This window comes from Gobio gobio, assembly GCF_949357685.1.
Source record: "Gobio gobio genome assembly, chromosome: 14".
Taxonomy (NCBI): Eukaryota; Metazoa; Chordata; class Actinopteri; order Cypriniformes; family Gobionidae; genus Gobio; species Gobio gobio.
In genome coordinates, this window is record NC_137107.1 from 46,232,088 (window position 1) to 46,256,122 (window position 24,035).

The 24,035-nt window shown below is 45.9% G+C and overlaps 1 protein-coding gene across 1 annotated transcript; it reads left to right on the forward strand.

Annotated features, from left to right (window-relative positions):
* The first annotated feature begins 1,212 nt into the window (after positions 1 to 1,212).
* LOC307137422 (uncharacterized protein) lies at positions 1,213 to 22,608 on the forward strand. Its single transcript, XM_079835056.1, has 3 exons — positions 1,213 to 2,236; positions 16,086 to 16,163; positions 22,529 to 22,608. The coding sequence occupies exons 1-2, from the start codon at positions 1,219 to 1,221 to the stop codon at positions 16,133 to 16,135; spliced, it is 1,068 nt and encodes a 355-aa protein (XP_079691182.1). The 5' UTR covers positions 1,213 to 1,218; the 3' UTR covers positions 16,136 to 16,163; positions 22,529 to 22,608.
* Positions 22,609 to 24,035: the final 1,427 nt, after the last annotated feature.

Consider the following 24,035-nt stretch of genomic DNA (forward strand, 5'->3'; position numbering starts at 1 on the left):
TTCCGATCTGAGGCTGCTTCTCCGCCCACTTCCGGCATGAGACTGAGGTGTGGCGCTGTTGTCCTCAGACTGTTGTGAGTGACGTATATGGGTTCTGCGGTTCTGCAGTTGGTTAATATTGACCCCACCACCAACATAAATTTAGGCATCTCGTTTACCATACTCCTCTTCCTAGCACTAGTAGTCCCTGGGGGGTAAATCTAAGCTCGAGTAGAAGCTACTTCCTCGAGCTCCTCCACCACGGACAGTAAGCCAATTAAGCTTAAACTGCATTAGCTAAAGAGTATATGGGTAAACAAACTAGTGAAAATTAGATTAAAACGCACAGGAGAAAATATATGATTTTAAGCAGAAGAAGGTGCCAGGCGGATATCCTGTGGCAACTGATTCCATAAGCGAGGGACTGAAAAAGCTCTATCACCCTTGGTTTTTAGACATGATCGAAAGACATGCAAAAGATTAAAGATCTGCTGGATGAATGTGGGATAAGAAGATATTTTAGATAAGAAGGGGCTTGATCATTAAGAGCTTCAAAAACAGCAGAATTTTAAACTGGATCCTAAAATGGATCGAAAGGCAATGGAGCGATGCTCAAATTGGGGTGACAATGACATGTTCAAATTGTTTGTTTCCGGGAACACACAAACAGATACAAATATATACATTAAATTTACTCTAAAGTCACTTTGGATAAAAGCATGATTTATTATTAATAATAATTATTAATGAGTGTAAATGTAAAAGAATCTGTGAGAAGCAGAGTATAAAAAAAGCTTGTAAAAATACAATTGTAATCATTGTATCATCATACAGTCAAGCGCCAAACAGCCACATTCAAGAACTCTATTTGAAGTAAGAGACAGAGAACCGAATAAAATAGCCATGGAACATATGAGAAGAGTAATGGAACTGGATAAACGCGTGACGAAACTGGATAAAAGCATGATGGAACTGGATAAAAACCTGACGAAACCTGATAAAAGCACGACGGAACTGGATAAAAGCACGATGGAACTGGATAAAGGCACGATGGAACTGGATAAAAGAACGATGGAACTGGATAAAAGCATGATGGAACTGGATAAAAGCATTTTGGATCCAGATATTAGAGAGAGAGACCTGGAGAGAAGAGAGAAAGAACTGGATGAAAGGCTGATGGACCTGCCTAGACCACCCATGTGCTGGTTTATGAGAGAGATGGCACTGGGGAAAAGAGTGATGGAACCAGATATTAGAGAGAGAGAACTGGATATAAGAGAGAGAAAACTGGATATAAGAGAGAGAGAACTGGAGAGAAAAGAGATGATCCTGTATATGGAGCTGGATAGAAGAGCGATGGAACTGGATATTAGAGAGAGAGAAATGGAGAAAAGAGTGATCAAACCAAATATCAGAGAGATATTACTGAATAAAAGATTGATGGACATGCATCTAAGACCATTTACCTATTATGTAAGAGATGCTAGAGCAATAGAACTGGATAGAAAAGTGATGGATCTGGATATAAGAGAGCGAGAGAAAGAACCAGATATTAGAGAGAGAGAAATGGAGAGAAGAGAAAAAGAACCGGATATTAGAGAGAGAGAAATGGAGAGAAGAGAAAAAGAACTGGATAGTAGAGAGAGAGAAATGGAGAGAAGAGAAAAAGAACCGGATAATAAAGAGAGAGAACTGGAGAGAAGAGAGAAAGGACCGGATGTCAGAGAGAGCGAACTGGAGAGAAGAGACAAAGAACCGGATGGTAGAGAAAAAGAACCGGATAGTAAAGAGAGAGAACTGGAGAGAAGAGAGAAAGAACCAGATGTCAGAGAGAGAGAACTGGAGAGAAGAGAGATGGAACATGACTATAGAGAGACAGATCTGGAGAGAAGACTGATGGACCGGGATATAATTCAATGGTCCTGGAGTTTAGAAGATGGAGGAGAGAAAGAACTAAAGAGAAGGGACGAAGAACTGGAGAGAAGAGAGAGCGAATTGGAGAGAAGGGCTGGAGAACTTAAAGAGAAAGAACTGAAGAGAAAGGAGGAAGAACTGGAGGGAAGAGAGAGAAAACTGGAAAGAGAGAAAAAACTGGAGAGAAGAGAGAGCGAATTGGAGAGAAGGGCTGGAGAACTTAAAGAGAAAGAACTGAAGAGAAGGGAGGAAGAACTGGAGGAAAGAGAGAGAGAACTGAAGAGAAGGGCTGGAGAACTTAATCCTGTGCGAAGTAACAGCAATGAGTTAGAGCATCCTAACAGTAAGAATTTTATTCTTAACGTTATTTTCAGTAACGTTATTTATTCACATTTTGATTGATGCACGTGATGATAGACGATCATAAAATTATTATAATTTCGCACGATACACTAAACTTGACTTTCATTTTGAGCCCAGTGCCCATATTTATCAAGCTTCTCAAAGTACCGTTTTAGTCTTAAGTGCTACAACAACAACAACAACATTTATTTATAAAGCACATTTAAACACAATATGGATTGATCCAAAGTGCTGTACAGAGTACAAAGCAAATCTACACAAAAATAGTTACAGGTTTTCAAACGTTAAGAATAACAATACGATTTAAGAGTAGATTTAAAAATGTCCAATGACGGAGCAGACCTCACATGATAGGGGAGGCCATTCCAAAGCTTGGGCAGAAGATCACCCTTTGATTTATAGCGACACGAGGCACAATTAAAAGCAAGTGAGTAGAAGATCTAAGTGCCCTAGCGGGACAGTGTGGCACAAGAAGATCACTTATATCCCTTGGTGAAAGTGAAAGTGAAAGTGAAGTGACGTGTGGCCAAGTATGGTGACCCATACTTGGAATTTGTGCTCTGCATTTAACCCATCCAAGTGCACACACACAGTAGTGAACGCACACACCGTGAACACACACCCGGAGCAGTGGGCAGCCATAATGCTCCGGCGCCCAGGGAGCAATTGGGGGTTCGGTGCCTTGCTCAAGGGTTACCTCAGTCGTGGTATTGAGGGTGGAGGAGAGGGCTGGTATTCACACCCCCCACCGACAATTCCTGCTGGACCAGAGACTCGGTTGCAAGTCCGACTCTCTAACCATTAGGCCACGACTGCATGGCCAGACAACGCCTTAAATATAAACATAAGGATTTTAAAATCAGCTCTAAATTTAATGGGAAGCCAGTGAAGAGATGATAAAACAGGGGAGATGTGGTCCCTCTTTTTAGACCCAGTCAGCAGTCTAGCAGCCGCATTTGGATAATGAAGACTGAGGGAGACCGGAATAAAGAGATTTGCAATAATCTAATCGTGATGTTACAAGAGCATGAATCACAACTTCTAAATCTTTGGTTGAAAGGAGATGCTTCAATTTTGCAATAGATCTTAAATGGAAAAAGCTTCCTCTAATAACAGCAAAAAATAGTGAAGAGTCAAAGATCTTCTCGGTTACGGATGTAACCCTCGTTCCCTGAGGAGGGAACGGAGACATCACGTTAGTGACTAACGAATGGGGGTTTCGCTTAGAAGCCTATCATCTTCGAGATCTTAGAAAACGCCCAATGGCAGTGCCAATGCCATGGGCATGCGGAATTTGCATACTTAACTCCGCCCCACTGCATGGTTATATATAGGAAGTATGTGGCAATATCGCATTACGTTACCTGCTGATGAGCCAAGACTGAACTCCCGTTCCAGCAAGCACAGCGGATGTGGCAAAGGGACATTACGTGTCCGTTCCCTCCTCAGGGAACAAGGGTTATATCCGTAACTGAGACGTTCCCTTTCATTCAGTCACTACGACATAACGTTAGTGACTAACGAATTGGGGTCCCAATATAATCACGCCACTCAGCTGTCTTCCAGTACCCTGGAAGGGCTGCATATGGAAGAACTCTGGGGTACCAGCCGAAGGTGGATTTTTAACCCCAGGGGTGGCAGAGACTTACCAATGGAAAGACACCTGCTCACAGAGGAGGCTTACGGTGGAAATACACGTGTGGGGGTCGCCGGAAGGAAACATGCACACGGGGCACCTGGCCGAACACGAGGGTCTGGGCTCGAGAGAGGGCAGACTGAACTGGCGTCAGTGTAGACAGTGCTGGAGGAACTCAGGGCTTTCGGGAAGCTCACCTGAGGAGAATAAACGCACGTATCCAGTCCGCGGAGTGGAATGGCGAGCAAGCGAAGACACCTGAGCCTGGTCCATTACCGGCCACTAGTAGAGGCGAGTACATAGTCGGACACTGGCTCCACTCGGAGATTGTAGAATCTGGCAAATGTGTTGGGTGTTGCCCAGCCTGCAGCTCTGCAGATGTCTGTTAGCAAGGCACCGTGCGCTAGAGCCCAAGAGGAACCCCAAGGGGACACAGTCGACCTTTCTGCTGGTAAGCCAAAACAATGGTGTCCACTATCCAGTGAGACAGCCTCTGTTTCGAGAGAGCTCTTCCCTTCCGCTCTCCACCATAACAGACAAAGAGCTGGTTTGAGGTCCTGAAACACTGCGTCCTGTCTACGTAAGCGTGGAGAGCGCGTACTGGACAAAGCAGTGCCAAGGCTGGGTCTGCCTCCTCCAAAGGCAGCGCTTGCAGGTTCACCATCTGATCTCTGAACGGAGTGGTGGGAACCTTGGGCACATCCGAGCCGGGGTCTCAGGATCACGTGAGAGTTGGCCGGCCCGAATTCCAGGAACGCTTCGTCAACCGAAAATGCTTGCAGGTCCCCTACCCTCTTGATGGAGGCCAATGCGGTCAGTAGCGCTGTCTTAATAGACAAGAACTTAATATCGACCGACCGCAAAGGCTCAAAGGGGGACCTCTGCAGAGCATCTAAAACTACTGAGAGGTCCCAAGAGGGTACAAGGAGCCCGCGGCTGCTTGTCCAATGCACATGGCACCCCAACCCGTGGTAGAGGCATCCGTCGATATGACAACATGCCTGGAAACTCGTTCTAAGGGTACACCGGCCCGTAGAAAGCTGAGGTTCGACCACGGGGTGAGTGTCTGGAGGCAGGCCCGGGTTATTTGGACCCGGAGCGTGCCAGACTGCCATGCCCATCTCAGGACTCGGTCGCGAAGCCAATGCTGAAGCGGTCTCATATGAAGCAATCCGAGCGGCGTTACCGTGGCTGCAGATGCCATATGCCCCAGGAGCCTCTGAAACAGTTTCAGTGGAACCGCACTCTTGCTCTCGATTTGACGGAGGCAAGTCAGCAGAGACTGCGCGCGAGCGCTCCAAAGCTGCGCGAACATGGCAACCAAGTCGATGTCCATACCGGGAAAAGAGATCCTCTGCACTGGGCAGAGTTTGCTCTTCTCCCAGTTGACCCGAAGGCCCAGACGGGCTAAGTGTTGGAGCACCAGATCTCTGTGTTCGCACACCAACGCTCGAGAGTGGCCCAGTATGAGCCAGTCGTCGAGGTAGTTGAGAATGCGAACCCCGTGCTGCCGGAGTGGCGCAAGGGCTGCCTCGACAATCTTCGTGAAGACGCGAGGGGACAGAGATAGCCCTAATGGGAGGACCACGAAAGCAAACCGTAGGAACGGTCTGTCGAGGAAGGATGGAGACATGGAAGTAGGCGTCCTTCAGGTCGATCGCTGCAAACCAATCGGCTGGACGAACGCATTCGAAAAGGCGTTTCGCTGTCAACATTTTGAACGGAAGCCTGTGAAGGGATCGGTTCAAAATGCGCAGGTCCAGGATTAGCCGTAACCCACCGGTTTTCTTGGGTACAATGAAGTAGGGGCTGTAGAAGCCGGACTCCATCTCGGCCGGAGGGACAGGCTCGATCGCACCCTTCACCAGCAGGGTGGCATCCTCCGCACGCATGACGGGGGCGTTGGCCCCGACCATGGTATGGCGGACTCCCCTGAAGCGGGGAGGAACCTGCGCAAACTGAATCGCGCAGCCGAGTCTGACAGTCTTCGCGACCCAGCGGGACAGTCCTGGAAGCTGAAGCCAGGCTCCCAGGAACTGCACCAGCGGGGTCATTCGGACCACAGACGTACCCAGTGTGGGGCAGCAAGGCAGCGTTACCAGCCCGGACATGGGAGGCGTAGCGTCCTGGTGTGGGTGCACGGTTAACGGCTGCGTTCTGACAGAGGAGACCAGGGAAGGACGTGCGTTCCACTGGGATCTGCTCTGAGAGGAGGCTGGCGACAGAGAGGGATGCGAGTGGCGGGACCCGGGGGTGGCGCACACTGTCATCACCGATCTCTGGGTGCTCAGGGATGGGGGTATCAGTTCTTTCTTTAACCACATTAGGGTTACATTACTGAACAAAGGATTCTCCCCCGGCCCTCCACCGGGGGAAGGAGTGGCCCTGCTGCCATCTCCTGGAAAGAACTGCCCATCCCTGAGCTGTCCGCGTCAGGAGCGGCGCTTGGCCTGGCGTTTTTTCGCAGGCTGCGGGGCTGTAGCGGACTGGGACGCCTTCCTGCGGTTTCCTCTGCGCGGCCCGGGTGGAGGCTGCTGCTTGGGTGGCGCAGAGGAAGAGGGAACCGCGGGAGGGCCCCCTCGGCGGCGAGCAGACTGAGGCACCAGGGCGGGCGGTGGGGTGGGACAGCAGCTGACCGCCGGGGCAGGATGTGTTTGATCGCCTCCGTCTGCTTCTGGGCGGCTGAGAACTGTTGGGCGAAGCTCTCAACCGCGCCGCGGAATAGCCCATCCTGGGATAAGGGGGCGTCGAGGAAACGGGTTCGCTCGCCGTCACGCATATCAGCCAGGGTGAGCCATAGGTGTCTCTCCTGGTCCACGTTTGTGGACATCAACTGACCCAGGGAGCGTGTGGTCACCTTCGTCGCCCAGAGAGCGAGGTCGGTGGCGGCACGCAACTCATTGCTGAGTCATGGATCAGCTCGGCCCTCGTGCAGGTCACACAGCAACTGGGCTTGGTAAGCCTGAAGAGTTGCCATGGCGTGCAAAGAAGCGGTGGCCTGCCCCGCAGCTCTATAGGTCTTCGCCTCCAGGGACGACGAAACCCTACAGGCTTTGGAGGGGTGCTTTGGGTCACCGCGACTGGTCGAAGCACTCTGAGGACACAGTTGCATCGCAACAGAGCGTTCGACTGGGGGGACCCCAGTGTACCCTTTGACCGGGGCTCCATCGAGGGCGGAGAAGGCGGAGGAGGTCGCCGAACGGTCACGGGAAGACAACGGGTTCTTCCAGGACCGCGCAACCTCCTCATGTACCTCGGGAAAGAAAGGTATTGGAGGGGTGGCCGTGCGGGTGTCCGGACGCGCCGCCCCCAAAAACCAATCATCCAACCGCGAGTGCTCAGGTCGGGGCGGAGGGTTCCACTCCAACCCAAGCGTTGTGGCTGCCCGAGATAGCATGGCTGTCAATTCTGGGTCCGACTCGAGTAATGCTGGCACACCCGAAGGCAGCAGCACAGCCGAATAATCATCTTCAGATGACTCCAGCCCACCTTGTGATGCGGCGATCGACATTTCTTCGTCCTCCGCGGTGCCAAATGTGACAGTCGGGACAGCAGGAGCCGGCCCCGATGTACACGCCTGAACGCTTGGCGGGTTCGGTGCATTAGAGGAGGGTGTGGGCCGAGGCATGAGCGTCGGAGCTTGATTCCACACCATCACCCTCAGGTCACCCTGGCCACCAGTCAAAGTGCCGCCTCTCATGGAGACCGCAGATTGGGGTATGGCAGAGGGGACTCTCGCTCCAGCATCAGCACGGAGGTCACGGAGTCTCGACTGTAACACCTAGATGATCATGTTCCCGCAGTGGGAATATGAACCATCCACAAGCGCTGCCTGAGCGTGCTGAAAGCCCAAACACGTCACACAGCGCTCGTGCCCATCAGAGGGCGAGAGAAACCGTCCGCACCCAGAAGTGCACGGGCGAGACATCCTGAAAAGGACGTGCCACGTGCAAGCTCTTTTTGTGAGAGGAAACTTCGCAGTCGATGCCGAAGCGCCCAGGGAAACACACACCAGCTGGATGCAGACCACTGCACAGATCAGCAGGCAGGAAGTATGCGATCACTGGAACGCGCCGTCATACCAACACCGACTGGAAAGCTACTCGTCTCGAAGAAGCTGACAGAGTCTCAGAAGGCTGTAAGGAGTGAAGAGGTAGGTACTCTTGGCTCTGAAGCAAAATCATAATGCGATATTGCCACGTACTTCCTATTTATACCCACGCAGTGGGGCCGAGTTACGTATGCAAATTCCGCAAAACTAGTTATTTTTAAAAAATGTTGCACTATATTCAACTTCCGGGTTTAAATTTATCTTTGTATCAACGTCACAGAATGTGACGCTTTGCGATGACTCATCGATGTCTCATAATTATTCATGAGTCTGCGTGTCCTTATCCTATGAGAAGAGGCCTCACTTAATTATTCATTAGACTGCGTGTCCTTTTCCTATGAGAAGATGCCTCGCTTAACACAGCAGCATGCGTTGATTGACAGGCGCTTCAAACAGTGAGATCGCATTCAGTGAGTGAGAGACGCATTATTGGATCCAAAACGAGTGATTATTTTTGCTTTGTATTAGTTTCTGCGTCGCATAAGTTCTCTTCAGTAGATCCTAAGTCTTCACACAAACACGATTCATCCACACTGTGAGTGTAACTCTCTTTACGGCCCATTAACCGATCAAATGGCTCATAAAACACTGCAAAACAAGCCTCAAAAGTTATCAATGATGCAACAGCGTGTTCGTATATATTTTCTATACAGAGAACATGCGAATGGCTGTGCATTTATTTATGCAATACATAGCTGTCATAGGATATGTATTTTATATATTTGTGTTATTTAAGGTGAGCTTACAAAACCATGTGTATATTGTGTTACGTAATGATATTTTGCAGCGTGCAATTTTTTGTGAAGCATTGATGCTTTTACTGAGAGTCAGTCAGTCTCCCCTGGTCCCCCTCCACTCCACAGCTTAACTTTTACACGCCCACTTTTACAGCATTTTTCAAAACTGTGGTGAGAACTGACGGCTGCTGAAACAGGGGGTTTCATGACCCTTTAAAGCTAAGGATCACTCTTACTCTCCCAGTTATCTCGACAGCTCGAGAGGTCTCTCAAGTGGTTTGGAGTTGCCATTAGGGGCTTATGATGGCACTGAGGAGACTGTGGGCCCTATCTTGCACCCAGCGCAATTGACTTTGTACACCGACGCATGTGTCATTCCTATTTTGCACCCGCGCAAAGCGCGCTTTTCCCTCCACAGAAGCACGTCGCTAAACTAGTGAATGAACTTGCGCTACCTGGGCGGTTCAGCGCAAAAAAGGAGGCTTGTTCCGGCGCAAACAATCCCTGGTGCTATTTTGCTGTTCCATTAAACAATTGCGCCACTGACCAGAAAAAACCTAGTCTAAAGTCAGTGGCGCGTTGCGCGTTGTTCATTATGCTATTTTAAGGGCGCATGCTTGACCATAATGTATAGCGTGCACAACGCGCATACACTTTGCTCATGTAATCTACACAGATGCAACAGTTATTTTTGCAAATCATAAATTGTTACACTAAAAAAATATTAACACATGAGATGACTGAAATCATTGTGGTGTGCCACGAAGATGTGAAAAAATAGGCATAAATCTAGCTTACAAATGATTCAGGCTAATTGTAATAATTAAGGATAAGACCTGTTTGCCCAATATTGGCAAGACATATATGTATATAAGGACATCTGACAAATTGGTTTGTCCGTCAAGAACCAGGAAAAAAAATCGACTGAAAAACTGAAAAAACTGAAAGAAAAAAAAAGACTGTGAAATCACCTTTACCATAATGTACAACATTACAACTTCACTTCTCTGTCTTTCACTGCTCTTACAAGAACATCAGTCTCCTCGGCTGTGAACCGCTCCTGGCGTGCGCCTGGTAAATACGCCATAATAATAGCAATCCATAATGGAACTTGCGCACCTGCTTTTAAAGGGAATGTTGGATGACGCTCGGATTGGTTTATTCACGTTACGCCCAAACCACACCTATGAATAATGAAGCTACTTCAGACCAACCCATTTTAGATTTGCGCCGGGCGCAAGAGCCATTTATCCCGCCGGGAAAATAGCAACAGCGCCGAGACCCGCCCACAAAGTTACTTGCGGTTCGCGCTTTGACACTTGCGTTTCAGATCGTTAAAATAGGGCCCAGAGACATGCATGAATCTTTCAAGAGAGGAAGAATGTTTTTGAAATGTTTGATGACGAGCAGTTAATCAAACGGTATCATTTGGACAGAGCAGGCATCATCTTTGTCAGTGCTGGATAATGTTGGGCTGAACTTGCCTTTTATAACGTTTCCGCTGTTCGACCAATTCAGCAAGCAGTAGCACTTCTTCCTCCCGCCAGTTCGGTTTTCTTTTGGAATCCATGGTGGCTGATTATATCATAAAATCTAGGCTATATATAGGCAGGTCAGTTAACAGCCCACAGGTTTAAAATGTGTAATTAAGACATGGTGGAAAACATGTTTATCTTTCATTTCCAGTATATCATAATGTATTCTCTTGTGTGTTGATTCTAAACTCCTCTTAGGAATTTCACTATTCAATGTAAATTTATCTAAGAATATTCTTAAATAAGGAAATCTATTCAGTGATTGGTCCATGCCCATGTTGTCATCCAAGATCCCGTTTGTGGCACAGTAAAGTGTCATGAATCATCTCTAAGACTGACACTTAAGATTTAGTCCTACACTTCACTTAAATTACGACTGAGATGCTTGATAACTTACTTTTAAGCGCAGCTTTGAGCCAAGAATTTTTAAAATCTTAAATAAATTCTTAACAGTGTACTTGTGAGTAATTCTCAGAGGCTTGATAAATACGGGCCCAGACCACACACTGGGCCTCCAAAGATAAAAAGGTTGTACCTAGTCTCTTAATGAGTCATGGGTGTGTTTGGGGCATATCATGCAATAAACCAATCAGAGTCTCTTCTCTCATTTCCTTTAAAAGCCAGTTGCGCTTGCATGGCGGATTCGCTATTTACATGGCGGAATTTGCAAGCGGAAAGACTGAACGCTTCTCCAGAGAGGAATCCTTTTATTTTTAATATTTAAAAATGTGTGCTGCTGTGTGTAATAAGCAGAGTGTATGCTCATTGTGCACTAGTGTTGTTAAAAGTACCGACGCGATACCAATTCGGTACTGAAATTTTTTAAATGTGATGCTTCAAGCGCTGTTGAGCTGGAATCATAAACACCTCTGACTGGTCATTGTGCTAACGCGCTCAGCAAATATGTCTGTGATTGGCTACAATGATCAACACACAGGAGAGTTTGAAAGCATCTGTGTGTATCTGTTTGGAAAGCGCTGGTTATAGTAGCCAATCACAGACATATTTGATGAGTGCGTGAGCACAATGGCCAGTCAGAGGTGTTTACGATTCCACTCAACAGCGCTCAAAGTGTCACATTTTTAATACATTCTGTACTTTTTACAACACTATTGTGCACCCCCCTATAGGCACATATTACTAACGCGCCCTTTAAATAACACAAAATATACTGCGCTATTTACTTTAGACCAGGTTTTTGTTGGTCAATGGCACAGTCGAATTCAGTTGCCTCAAAATAGCAATGCACCAACAATGCTGCTGAACACAGATGGCGTGAGTGCATTTGATATTGAAAATGATAACTGCGTCGGGCTGAAACTAGCAAAAAACATTTGCGTCATGCCTGGCGTCCTATCATACACCTGGTGCTCCCTCAGAGTTTTCCGCTGTTTGTGCATAGTATTCTCCTACATTGCTTATTTTCTTTGTTTTAACCCCTGGAGGTCAAAGGTTGCGTCTGCGATACCACCTTGCTTTTTTTCTTATCAGTGCGAAATAGACTCAAAATACTCATTTTTGTCATTCATATAATATATCATTATAAACTTTTATTTGTGTATACTCACAACAAAAACAAAAATGTTGCACAAAATGTTGTGCTTTTTGCAAAACAATATGATGCGTCTGATGATATGATGATCTGCCACCTCTCTCTCAATTAAGTCCATTCTGATACTTGTCAGAAAATGAACTGTAACTTAGCCAATACTCGTCACAAACAAACATGAGACATATGTCTAAAGAAACGTTGAAATGTCAGGTTTTAAATCGTGTAAATCAAATCGAGAACAAGTATTTTCTGTTTATGTAATCGAGCGCCTCATTATCTGCTAATGCGGCCACGCCCACGGAGAGAGCGTTCTATTCAAAGGCAAATTCTGACGCGGTCCATGCAAGTACTCTCAAGTTTAGAGAGATTCATGTACTTTACATCGTTTTGAGATGCGGTGAGGAATAATCCTGGAATAATTTACCTCAGAAGAAGAGCTAGTTTCATTTAGAGGGCAACGGATCCAGCCGAGGATTGTGACGGGCCTTTCTTTATTCTAATCGCTATATATCTAGTGTCAGTGAATATTGAACCGCAAAAAGACAGTTTAAAAATTAATCCTGCATGTTCTGTGGGAATGAATGGAGCTGATGCGTGGTTAGTTTACAACACATGCTTACAGTAGTAAACACCATATTGGCTTTTTCCAAATAAAATATGTAATAAATACTGAAATAAAACTACATAAAATGTCATAAACGTAAGACTGTTTAGACAATATTTCTTTGGCCTGTTAGGATAGATTATGAAGTGTTTACTGTAAAATAGCCTAGTGTCGCATCAATAAAGCTTTTGTTCGCAAATTTCTGCTCAGATGCTATAAATACAGTACTAGTCAAAATTTGGACACACTACTATTTGAATGAATGTTTTTGAAGTCTCTTATGCTCAAAAAGCATGAATTTATTTGACCAAAAAAACAGTATATTTTAATATACTGTAAATATCATTTATTTATGTGATGCAAAGCTGATATAATCAGCATATTAGAATGATTTTTGGAGGATCATGTGACACTGAAGACTGGAGTAATGGCTGATGAAAATTAAGTTTTACATCACAGAAATAGATTATATTTTAAAGTATATTGAAATAGAAAACCATTATTTAAATTGTAATAATATTTCACAATATTACTGTTTTTTCCTCTATTTTTGATCTTTGTGAGCATGAGACTTCTTTCAAAAACATTAAAAATAGCAATGCGTCAAATCTTTTGATAATTTAAAATATAATAGGCCTATACAAAATCTGTCTGCTCTGCCAGGGGGCTGGCGACAGAGAGGGACGAGAGTGGCGAGACCCGAGGGTGGCGCACACTGCCGTCACCGATCTCTGGGGGCTCAGGGATGGGATTGTCAGTTCTTTCTTTAACCACATTAGGGTGCTGCTGACCCGGGGGCCAGCAGCTGAACAAAAGATTCTCCCCCGGCCCTCCACCGGGGGAAGGAGCGGCCCTGCCGCCGTCTCCTGGAAAGAACTGCCCATCCCTGAGCCGTCCGCATCAGGAGCGCCGCTTAGCCTGGCGTTTCTTCGCGGGCTGCGGGGCTGGAGCGGACGGGGACGCCTTCCTGCGGCTGCCTCTGCGCGGCCCGGGTGGAGGCTGCTGCTTGGGTGGCGCAGAGGTAGAGGGAGCCGCAGGAGGGCGTCCTCGGCGGCGAGCAGGCTGAGGCACCTGCGCGGGCGGTTGGGTGGAGGCAGCAGCTGACCGCCGGGGCAGGATATGTTTTATAGCCTCAGTCTGCTTCTGAGCGGCCGAGAACTGTTGGGCGAAGCTCTCGACCGCTCCGCCGAATAGCCCATCCTGGGATATGGGGGCGTTGAGGAAACGGGTTCGCTCAGCGTCGCGCATATCGGCCAGGGTGAGCCATAGGTGTCGCTCCTGGACCACATTTGTGGACATCACCTGACCCTGGGAGCGTGCGGTCACCTTCGTCGCCCGGAGAGCGAGGTCGGTGGCGGCACGCAACTCATTGCTGAGTCATGGATCAGCCCCCCCCTCGTGCATATCACACAGCAACTTGGCTTGGTAAGCCTGAAGAGTTGCCATGGTATGCAAAGAAGCGGCGGCCTGCCCCGCAGCTCTATAGGACTTCGCCACCAGGGATGACGAAAACCTACAGGCTTTGGAGGGGTGCTTTGGGTCACCACGCCAGGACGAAGCGCTCTGTGGACACAGTTGCATCACAACAGAACGTTCGACTGGGGGGACCCCAGTGTACCCATGAGCCGCGGCTCCATCGAGGGAGGTGAAGGCGGAAGAGTTCGCCAAACGTTCACGGGAAGACAACGGGGACTTCCAGGAACGCGCGACCTCTTCATGCACCTCGGGGAAGAAAGGTATTGGAGGAGCGGCCGGACGGGTGTCCGGGCGCGCCGCCCCCAAAAACCAATCATCCAACCGCGAACGCTCGGGCTGAGGCGGAGGGTTCCACTCCAGTCCAAGCGCTGCGGTGGCCCGAGACAGCATGGCTGTCAATTCTGGGTCCGACTCGGGCAATGCTGGCGCACCTGAAGGTGGCAGCGCAGCCGAATCATCATCCCCAGATGACTCCAGCCCACCTTGTGATGCGGCGATAGACATCACTTCCTCTTCCGCCGTGCCAAGCGCCACAGTCGGGACAGCAGGAGCCGGCCCCGATGTAGACGCCTGAGCACGGGCCGGGTCAGGTGCTTGAGAGGGGGGTGTGGGCCGAGGAACTAGCGTCGGAGCTTTGTTCCACACCGTCACCCTCAGATCACCCTGGCCACCAGCCAAAGTGCCGCCTCCGGGGGAGACCGCAGATTGGGGGGTGGCAGAGGGGACTCTCGTTCCGGCATCAGCACGAAACTCACGGAGTCTTGATCGAAGCACCGAGATGGCCAGGTTCCCGCAGAGGGAACATGAGTCATCCACAAGCGCTGCCTGAGCGTGCTGAAAGCCCAAACACGTCACGCAGCGCTCATGCCCGTCGAAAGAAAAAAGGGATCTACCGCACCCAGAAGTGCACGGACGAAACATCCTGAAAAGGACGTGTCACATGCAAGCTCTTTTTGTGAGAGGAAACTTTTGCAGTCGATGCCGAAGCGCCCAGGGAAACACACACCAGCTGTCAGGCGGACCACTGCACAGATCAGCAGGCAGGAAGTATGCGATCACTGGAACGTGCCGTCACACCAACACCGACTGGAAAGCTGCTCGTCTCGAAGAAGCTGACAGAGTCTCAGAAGGCTGTAGGAGTGAAGAGGTAGGTACTCTTGGCTCCGAAAGCAGAAACATAATGCGATATTGCCTCGTACTTCCTTATATACTCACGGAGTGAGGCGGAGTTACGTATGCAAATTCCGCATGCCCCATGGCATTGGCACGCCATTGGGCATTTTCTCTAAACTCGAAGTTGATAGGCTTCTAAGCGAAACCCCCATTCGTTAGTCACTAACGTTACGTCGTAGTGACTGAACGAAAGGGAACTCTAGGCAACAACACCCATCAGTCAAAAGTCTTTTTTTTTCAGAAATATGTTGCTCACATATTATGGTAGCCCAGTTTGTGCTGAATACACTGTAAATAAACTTTTGCCATTAATATTTTTATAATCAACTGAAAAAAGCACAAATGTCAGAGCATGTCAAAACTTTTAATGGGCCCCAAAACTGGCTCAGACCTGAAGGCGTTAAAGAGCAGACTTAATCTATTTCGGGTCCTGATTAGGAGACGACAAGCACATGAACCATTACGGCGGCTTATATTTATGTCAAACAGTAAAAACACTGCAGTCCGCGCCCAAAACAAAGCGTCTGTGGATGAGAGTCCGAAACAAGGATAGGTGGGATGTTGTCCTACTCCACATCACAGACGATGGTTGGAAAGAGAATTTTAGAATGACTTGACAGTCATTATGACGCTTTATTCAACAACAACTGCACCTCATTCTGTTCGTCTTTACGTCATTGCACATGCACAGTCCTTTCCAGTTTCGGTTTTCAGTCTGAAGTGTTTACATGCTCCCTCAATCGGGTTAGAAAAGGTTTAAACCACCCCTTCCAATCTGTTTCATTCAGATCGAGCTCAGTCGGATCGATTAAGATGTTTACATAAAGGCTTTTCAGTCCAAATGAGCCGTCAATCCGATTACAATCGGATTATTAGGGTCCATGTAAACGCAAATATATGCAATACTTTGAGTCAAACAGGGAGGTTTTCTCTCTCTCTTGATACAATTTACTTTCAAATGTCCACTAATGTCCACTTAAATGTCTGTCTGTCCATTTCCATTAGTGTCTGAAAGTGAGAACAAACCTCCAGCTACTCTCTGCAATGGACACTGAAGCAAGATTTTCCAGGTTTCCAGTGAAGGTTGAGTACAACTGATTAATTGATCGTTGATTTGTATTGTAAACCTTTTAACATGATTACCTAACTGTCCATGAAATAATCTTCTAGCTAAATGTAAAATGTGAATCATAGTTGTATGTAAATGTAGACCTGCATGTTTTTTTCTTCTTGTGAAATCATCAATATTACAAGTTCAGACTTTACAATCCCCCTCCTCTTGTATACCGAATAGGGAATCATGGTATTCTTAAATCCATTGCATTTATGTTGGCATTAATTTTATGTCTGTAGTTTGGTATCTGCGAGATGACTGAAGGTCTGACTTAAAACAGTGTTAGCTTATTTTCCAGAGAATTAATATGCCCTTGTTTTGTAATTCGTTTATTTGATTGAAGTATTCAAAAGTGACATTTTATAGAAAGAGTTTTCAGTTTGGTTTTTGTTATTATTCATGTTGAAATGTGGGTATGGGGTCAAATTTACGGCAAAAGAAATGTGGTCACGGATCAAAAAAACAATAAGCGTGATTTCAAAATTGAAAAACACAAGTCAAATATATTGCATAAAATGAAAAAAATAATGCAAATGTACACTCTAAAAAAATGCCAAGTTGGGTTGAAAATGGACTAACCCAGCAATTGGGTTGTTTTAACCAGGTGGTTGGGTTAAATGTTTGCTTAAAACAACCCAATTGCTGGGTTTGTCCATTTTCAACCCAACTTGGGTTATTTTTAACCCAGCATTTTTTAGAGTGTAATCATTATAAGCATTAAAAAAAAATTAAGAGCATGAATCAAAACTTTAAACACATAAAAAAATTATATTGCACAAAACTTAAACTTATGTAATTGTTGTTAAAAAAACCTATGTTTTCCTTGGTTTTATTACTCTGTATTTTGTTGTTACATTTTATGGTCACATTAAATTTGTTTGTATGCTTGTGCTGTTTTTCTCTTTGCTCTTCTTTCCGTGTTTTGTTCTTGTTTTTCCAAATCTTGCAGTTAGAGTTTCATGTAAATTAGGGCGGGCTTAAGCGTCACCATTGGTCCACTAGTTCTAGATTGACAGCTCCTGCGCTAGCCAATCAATCGAAGAGGGGAGTTGACATCACTCCAGTGCGACTCAGGGCTATTGATGCTCACTCTTACAGGGGAAGATAACAATTTGATCTCGAATTGCAAGATTTGGTAGAACAAGAGCAGAACATGGAAAGATGAGCAAAGGAAAAACAGCACAAGCATACAAAAAAGTAATGTGAGCAGAAAATGTAAGAGAGCACAAAATACAGAGTAATAAAACCAAGGAAAACTATTTTTAAGAACACATTACATAAGTTTACGTTTTATGCAATATCATTTTTAATGTGTTTAAAATTTAGATTCATGCTCTGTATTTTTTAAATGCGCTTACATTTTTTTGATTCACGCTTATAATAATGCTATGTGCAATTATTATTATTATTATTATTTTTTTCATTTTGTGCAATATATTTTGTGTATTTTTACATTTTGAAATCGCACTGATCTGTGACCACATTACTTTTGATGCAAATTTGACCCCATAATTGGGACAATGATTCATATGTAGAAGTTTATATCAGCTTGAGTTTGTTCTGTGTGGATGTATTTTTCCTATTCTGTTCCAGCGAGGTCCAGAAAAAACTCAACCTTGAAGGGAAAATTATTCATTCATTCATTCAAAATATATTGTGTGTTTACGGGTGGTTAGTATTATAATTATAGTAATTATAATTATATTATAGTTTAATTAGTATTATAGTATTATTTTATGAAATCTAGAGCCCTATTCGGACAGGATTAGTTTTACATGGGTAGATGGAGTAATGTAATTTTATCACAGGACGTCTGTAATATTCGCATGGGATACGAAATCTCAGTAAAACTAGCAGAAGTGGGAGGAGTGACTCGATTTACACACCGCTGTCTCCTCTCTTGTTGTCATGTGAGTATTAAGTTGCTTCCTTATATCACATGCACAAACACATATAATCTATATAACCTATATAACAGTTAGTTCCGTTCGAACGCTTTATTAATTAAATCCTGATTGGATTCTGAATGGTAAGCAGAAAACACTTGAGACTTGTCCTATCACCTAGAACACAACTGAATGTTTTTTCAAGCACCTCCATAGCCTACTTGAAAAAATGGAAAACTACTTTTAAACGGGAAAATGACGGAATAGTATATTTACAGCGGGTCTATTCGTGCGGGATTAGTATTACCTGAGGTAATTTTTTCTGACCATTTTACAGAAGGTAAAAAGACCGTAATCTTTTCTGACATTGTCCGTAATGATTACTGAGATAGCACATTCGGACAGGACTAAAATCACTGAGAAGCTCTGGTAATAACTACATCATCCCGGCTCTATATGTTAAAACTACTTCTGCTATTTGCTGCTTTTTTCATATTCACTTTATGGGATTGTATTATTAGCCATATTCAGTATTATATTTTTTATATTATTTTCATATATTTCTAATTGCAATTTATTATTAATAATTTGTATTATTTATTCATTTATGAAACTTAAAACAATAGAAATGTCACTATAATTGTCACATTCACCTGCTAGTACTCTATTCAGGACTTCATTACCCATAAACCATGTTCACTCCATCATTCACTGCAAGGTTTTGTATGTTGTTACACTGCATCGCTCAGCATTTTCCTGGTTCATGTCTTTTGGGTTTTGGATTTCTTGGATTTTCTTTGGATTTCCTTTGGATTTTGCACTCATTGACTTTTATTGTTATGGACTCTATCAGTCTGATCAAGCAAGACTCATTCGTGATGGTCCTTGAGGTTCACTCATTGAATTTATGGATTATGCTCTGTTATTGGCTGGTTCCTCCTTCACTGTTGGTCAGGTTGAGGAGGACTCTTGCCTAAAAGTTTTTTGACCGGGGGCACCATAAATCAAGCTCTGATGGCCACAGAGCTTGGCCCATCATGGCCACCAGCATGTCCAGTTATACGGCTCACCACTCCCGTCCTTTCAGCACCTTTCCATCCTGTGGTTTCCACACCAGAGCCTGTTTTCAAGATGGCCGCCATCTTCAGCCAACATGGCTGCCACCCCAGAGTCATCAGCCATTCCAGAGTTTGGTCCCGTCATGGCAACCACACCAGAGTCACGTCACGTTATGTCAGCCCAAGATGGCCGCTACGCCTGTGTTTTCAGACAAGATTCCCACTATGCCAGAGCCTCCAGCCATCATGGCTGCCACGCTAGAACCTTCAGCCCTCAGGGACACTACGCCAGAGTCTCCAGCTTTTACTAGTGCCTTTTACTAGAGTCTTCAGCTGTCATGGACGTCACATCAGTGTTCCCGATCGTCATGAGCGATGCACATTAAGACATTTAAGGCTTTCCCTAGGCTCTTGAGACTGGCTTCAAGTCTGGAGGACACACCGCTGACATTGGTGCGAGCAGCTGCTGCAGTAATGCCAAATCTGGGGGACTCTGAGGTGGTCCCTCTGTCGTCAGTGCGCCCTGTTACGGTGATGGCTATTCTGTGTGTTTGGGCCATATACTTCTCTCCAGCTCATGAGTTCATTTCAGAGCCCACTTCAGTCCATGAGTCCACTCCAACGGTTGCTCCAGTCCCAGTATTTTTGCAGCCTTGTAACATATAAACTGCTGTGGTGGTCGTCTGCTCGCCATGGGAGACTTCAAGGTCTTCAAGGAGACTTCCCGGGTGGAGGCTGCTGCTTGGGTGGCGCAGAGGTAGAGGGAGCCGCAGGAGGGCGTCCTCGGCGGCGAGCAGGCTGAGGCACCTGCGCGGGCGGTTGGGTGGAGGCAGCAGCTGACCGCCGGGGCAGGATATGTTTTATAGCCTCAGTCTGCTTCTGAGCGGCCGAGAACTGTTGGGCGAAGCTCTCGACCGCTCCGCCGAATAGCCCATCCTGGGATATGGGGGCGTTGAGGAAACGGGTTCGCTCAGCGTCGCGCATATCGGCCAGGGTGAGCCATAGGTGTCGCTCCTGGACCACATTTGTGGACATCACCTGACCCTGGGAGCGTGCGGTCACCTTCGTCGCCCGGAGAGCGAGGTCGGTGGCGGCACGCAACTCATTGCTGAGTCATGGATCAGCCCCCCCCTCGTGCATATCACACAGCAACTTGGCTTGGTAAGCCTGAAGAGTTGCCATGGTATGCAAAGAAGCGGCGGCCTGCCCCGCAGCTCTATAGGACTTCGCCACCAGGGATGACGAAAACCTACAGGCTTTGGAGGGGTGCTTTGGGTCACCACGCCAGGACGAAGCGCTCTGTGGACACAGTTGCATCACAACAGAACGTTCGACTGGGGGGACCCCAGTGTACCCATGAGCCGCGGCTCCATCGAGGGAGGTGAAGGCGGAAGAGTTCGCCAAACGTTCACGGGAAGACAACGGGGACTTCCAGGAACGCGCGACCTCTTCATGCACCTCGGGGAAGAAAGGTATTGGAGGAGCGGCCGGACGGGTGTCCGGGCGCGCCGCCCCCAAAAACCAATCATCCAACCGCGAACGCTCGGGCTGAGGCGGAGGGTTCCACTCCAGTCCAAGCGCTGCGGTGGCCCGAGACAGCATGGCTGTCAATTCTGGGTCCGACTCGGGCAATGCTGGCGCACCTGAAGGTGGCAGCGCAGCCGAATCATCATCCCCAGATGACTCCAGCCCACCTTGTGATGCGGCGATAGACATCACTTCCTCTTCCGCCGTGCCAAGCGCCACAGTCGGGACAGCAGGAGCCGGCCCCGATGTAGACGCCTGAGCACGGGCCGGGTCAGGTGCTTGAGAGGGGGGTGTGGGCCGAGGAACTAGCGTCGGAGCTTTGTTCCACACCGTCACCCTCAGATCACCCTGGCCACCAGCCAAAGTGCCGCCTCCGGGGGAGACCGCAGATTGGGGGGTGGCAGAGGGGACTCTCGTTCCGGCATCAGCACGAAACTCACGGAGTCTTGATCGAAGCACCGAGATGGCCAGGTTCCCGCAGAGGGAACATGAGTCATCCACAAGCGCTGCCTGAGCGTGCTGAAAGCCCAAACACGTCACGCAGCGCTCATGCCCGTCGAAAGAAAAAAGGGATCTACCGCACCCAGAAGTGCACGGACGAAACATCCTGAAAAGGACGTGTCACATGCAAGCTCTTTTTGTGAGAGGAAACTTTTGCAGTCGATGCCGAAGCGCCCAGGGAAACACACACCAGCTGTCAGGCGGACCACTGCACAGATCAGCAGGCAGGAAGTATGCGATCACTGGAACGTGCCGTCACACCAACACCGACTGGAAAGCTGCTCGTCTCGAAGAAGCTGACAGAGTCTCAGAAGGCTGTAGGAGTGAAGAGGTAGGTACTCTTGGCTCCGAAAGCAGAAACATAATGCGATATTGCCTCGTACTTCCTTATATACTCACGGAGTGAGGCGGAGTTACGTATGCAAATTCCGCATGCCCCATGGCATTGGCACGCCATTGGGCATTTTCTCTAAACTCGAAGTTGATAGGCTTCTAAGCGAAACCCCCATTCGTTAGTCACTAACGTTACGTCGTAGTGACTGAACGAAAGGGAACTCTAGGCAACAACACCCATCAGTCAAAAGTCTTTTTTTTTCAGAAATATGTTGCTCACATATTATGGTAGCCCAGTTTGTGCTGAATACACTGTAAATAAACTTTTGCCATTAATATTTTTATAATCAACTGAAAAAAGCACAAATGTCAGAGCATGTCAAAACTTTTAATGGGCCCCAAAACTGGCTCAGACCTGAAGGCGTTAAAGAGCAGACTTAATCTATTTCGGGTCCTGATTAGGAGACGACAAGCACATGAACCATTACGGCGGCTTATATTTATGTCAAACAGTAAAAACACTGCAGTCCGCGCCCAAAACAAAGCGTCTGTGGATGAGAGTCCGAAACAAGGATAGGTGGGATGTTGTCCTACTCCACATCACAGACGATGGTTGGAAAGAGAATTTTAGAATGACTTGACAGTCATTATGACGCTTTATTCAACAACAACTGCACCTCATTCTGTTCGTCTTTACGTCATTGCACATGCACAGTCCTTTCCAGTTTCGGTTTTCAGTCTGAAGTGTTTACATGCTCCCTCAATCGGGTTAGAAAAGGTTTAAACCACCCCTTCCAATCTGTTTCATTCAGATCGAGCTCAGTCGGATCGATTAAGATGTTTACATAAAGGCTTTTCAGTCCAAATGAGCCGTCAATCCGATTACAATCGGATTATTAGGGTCCATGTAAACGCAAATATATGCAATACTTTGAGTCAAACAGGGAGGTTTTCTCTCTCTCTTGATACAATTTACTTTCAAATGTCCACTAATGTCCACTTAAATGTCTGTCTGTCCATTTCCATTAGTGTCTGAAAGTGAGAACAAACCTCCAGCTACTCTCTGCAATGGACACTGAAGCAAGATTTTCCAGGTTTCCAGTGAAGGTTGAGTACAACTGATTAATTGATCGTTGATTTGTATTGTAAACCTTTTAACATGATTACCTAACTGTCCATGAAATAATCTTCTAGCTAAATGTAAAATGTGAATCATAGTTGTATGTAAATGTAGACCTGCATGTTTTTTTCTTCTTGTGAAATCATCAATATTACAAGTTCAGACTTTACAATCCCCCTCCTCTTGTATACCGAATAGGGAATCATGGTATTCTTAAATCCATTGCATTTATGTTGGCATTAATTTTATGTCTGTAGTTTGGTATCTGCGAGATGACTGAAGGTCTGACTTAAAACAGTGTTAGCTTATTTTCCAGAGAATTAATATGCCCTTGTTTTGTAATTCGTTTATTTGATTGAAGTATTCAAAAGTGACATTTTATAGAAAGAGTTTTCAGTTTGGTTTTTGTTATTATTCATGTTGAAATGTGGGTATGGGGTCAAATTTACGGCAAAAGAAATGTGGTCACGGATCAAAAAAACAATAAGCGTGATTTCAAAATTGAAAAACACAAGTCAAATATATTGCATAAAATGAAAAAAATAATGCAAATGTACACTCTAAAAAAATGCCAAGTTGGGTTGAAAATGGACTAACCCAGCAATTGGGTTGTTTTAACCAGGTGGTTGGGTTAAATGTTTGCTTAAAACAACCCAATTGCTGGGTTTGTCCATTTTCAACCCAACTTGGGTTATTTTTAACCCAGCATTTTTTAGAGTGTAATCATTATAAGCATTAAAAAAAAATTAAGAGCATGAATCAAAACTTTAAACACATAAAAAAATTATATTGCACAAAACTTAAACTTATGTAATTGTTGTTAAAAAAACCTATGTTTTCCTTGGTTTTATTACTCTGTATTTTGTTGTTACATTTTATGGTCACATTAAATTTGTTTGTATGCTTGTGCTGTTTTTCTCTTTGCTCTTCTTTCCGTGTTTTGTTCTTGTTTTTCCAAATCTTGCAGTTAGAGTTTCATGTAAATTAGGGCGGGCTTAAGCGTCACCATTGGTCCACTAGTTCTAGATTGACAGCTCCTGCGCTAGCCAATCAATCGAAGAGGGGAGTTGACATCACTCCAGTGCGACTCAGGGCTATTGATGCTCACTCTTACAGGGGAAGATAACAATTTGATCTCGAATTGCAAGATTTGGTAGAACAAGAGCAGAACATGGAAAGATGAGCAAAGGAAAAACAGCACAAGCATACAAAAAAGTAATGTGAGCAGAAAATGTAAGAGAGCACAAAATACAGAGTAATAAAACCAAGGAAAACTATTTTTAAGAACACATTACATAAGTTTACGTTTTATGCAATATCATTTTTAATGTGTTTAAAATTTAGATTCATGCTCTGTATTTTTTAAATGCGCTTACATTTTTTTGATTCACGCTTATAATAATGCTATGTGCAATT

Bases quoted from the DNA above. Each gene is read 5' to 3' on its own strand.
- LOC307137422 (XM_079835056.1), top strand. From the start codon at position 1,219: ATGGAACCAGATATTAGAGAGAGAGAACTGGATATAAGAGAGAGAAAA. The intron at 2,237-16,085 runs GTAAGAATTTTA...CATTTCCATTAG, and splicing joins TGAGTTAGAGCATCCTAACA to TGTCTGAAAGTGAGAACAAA.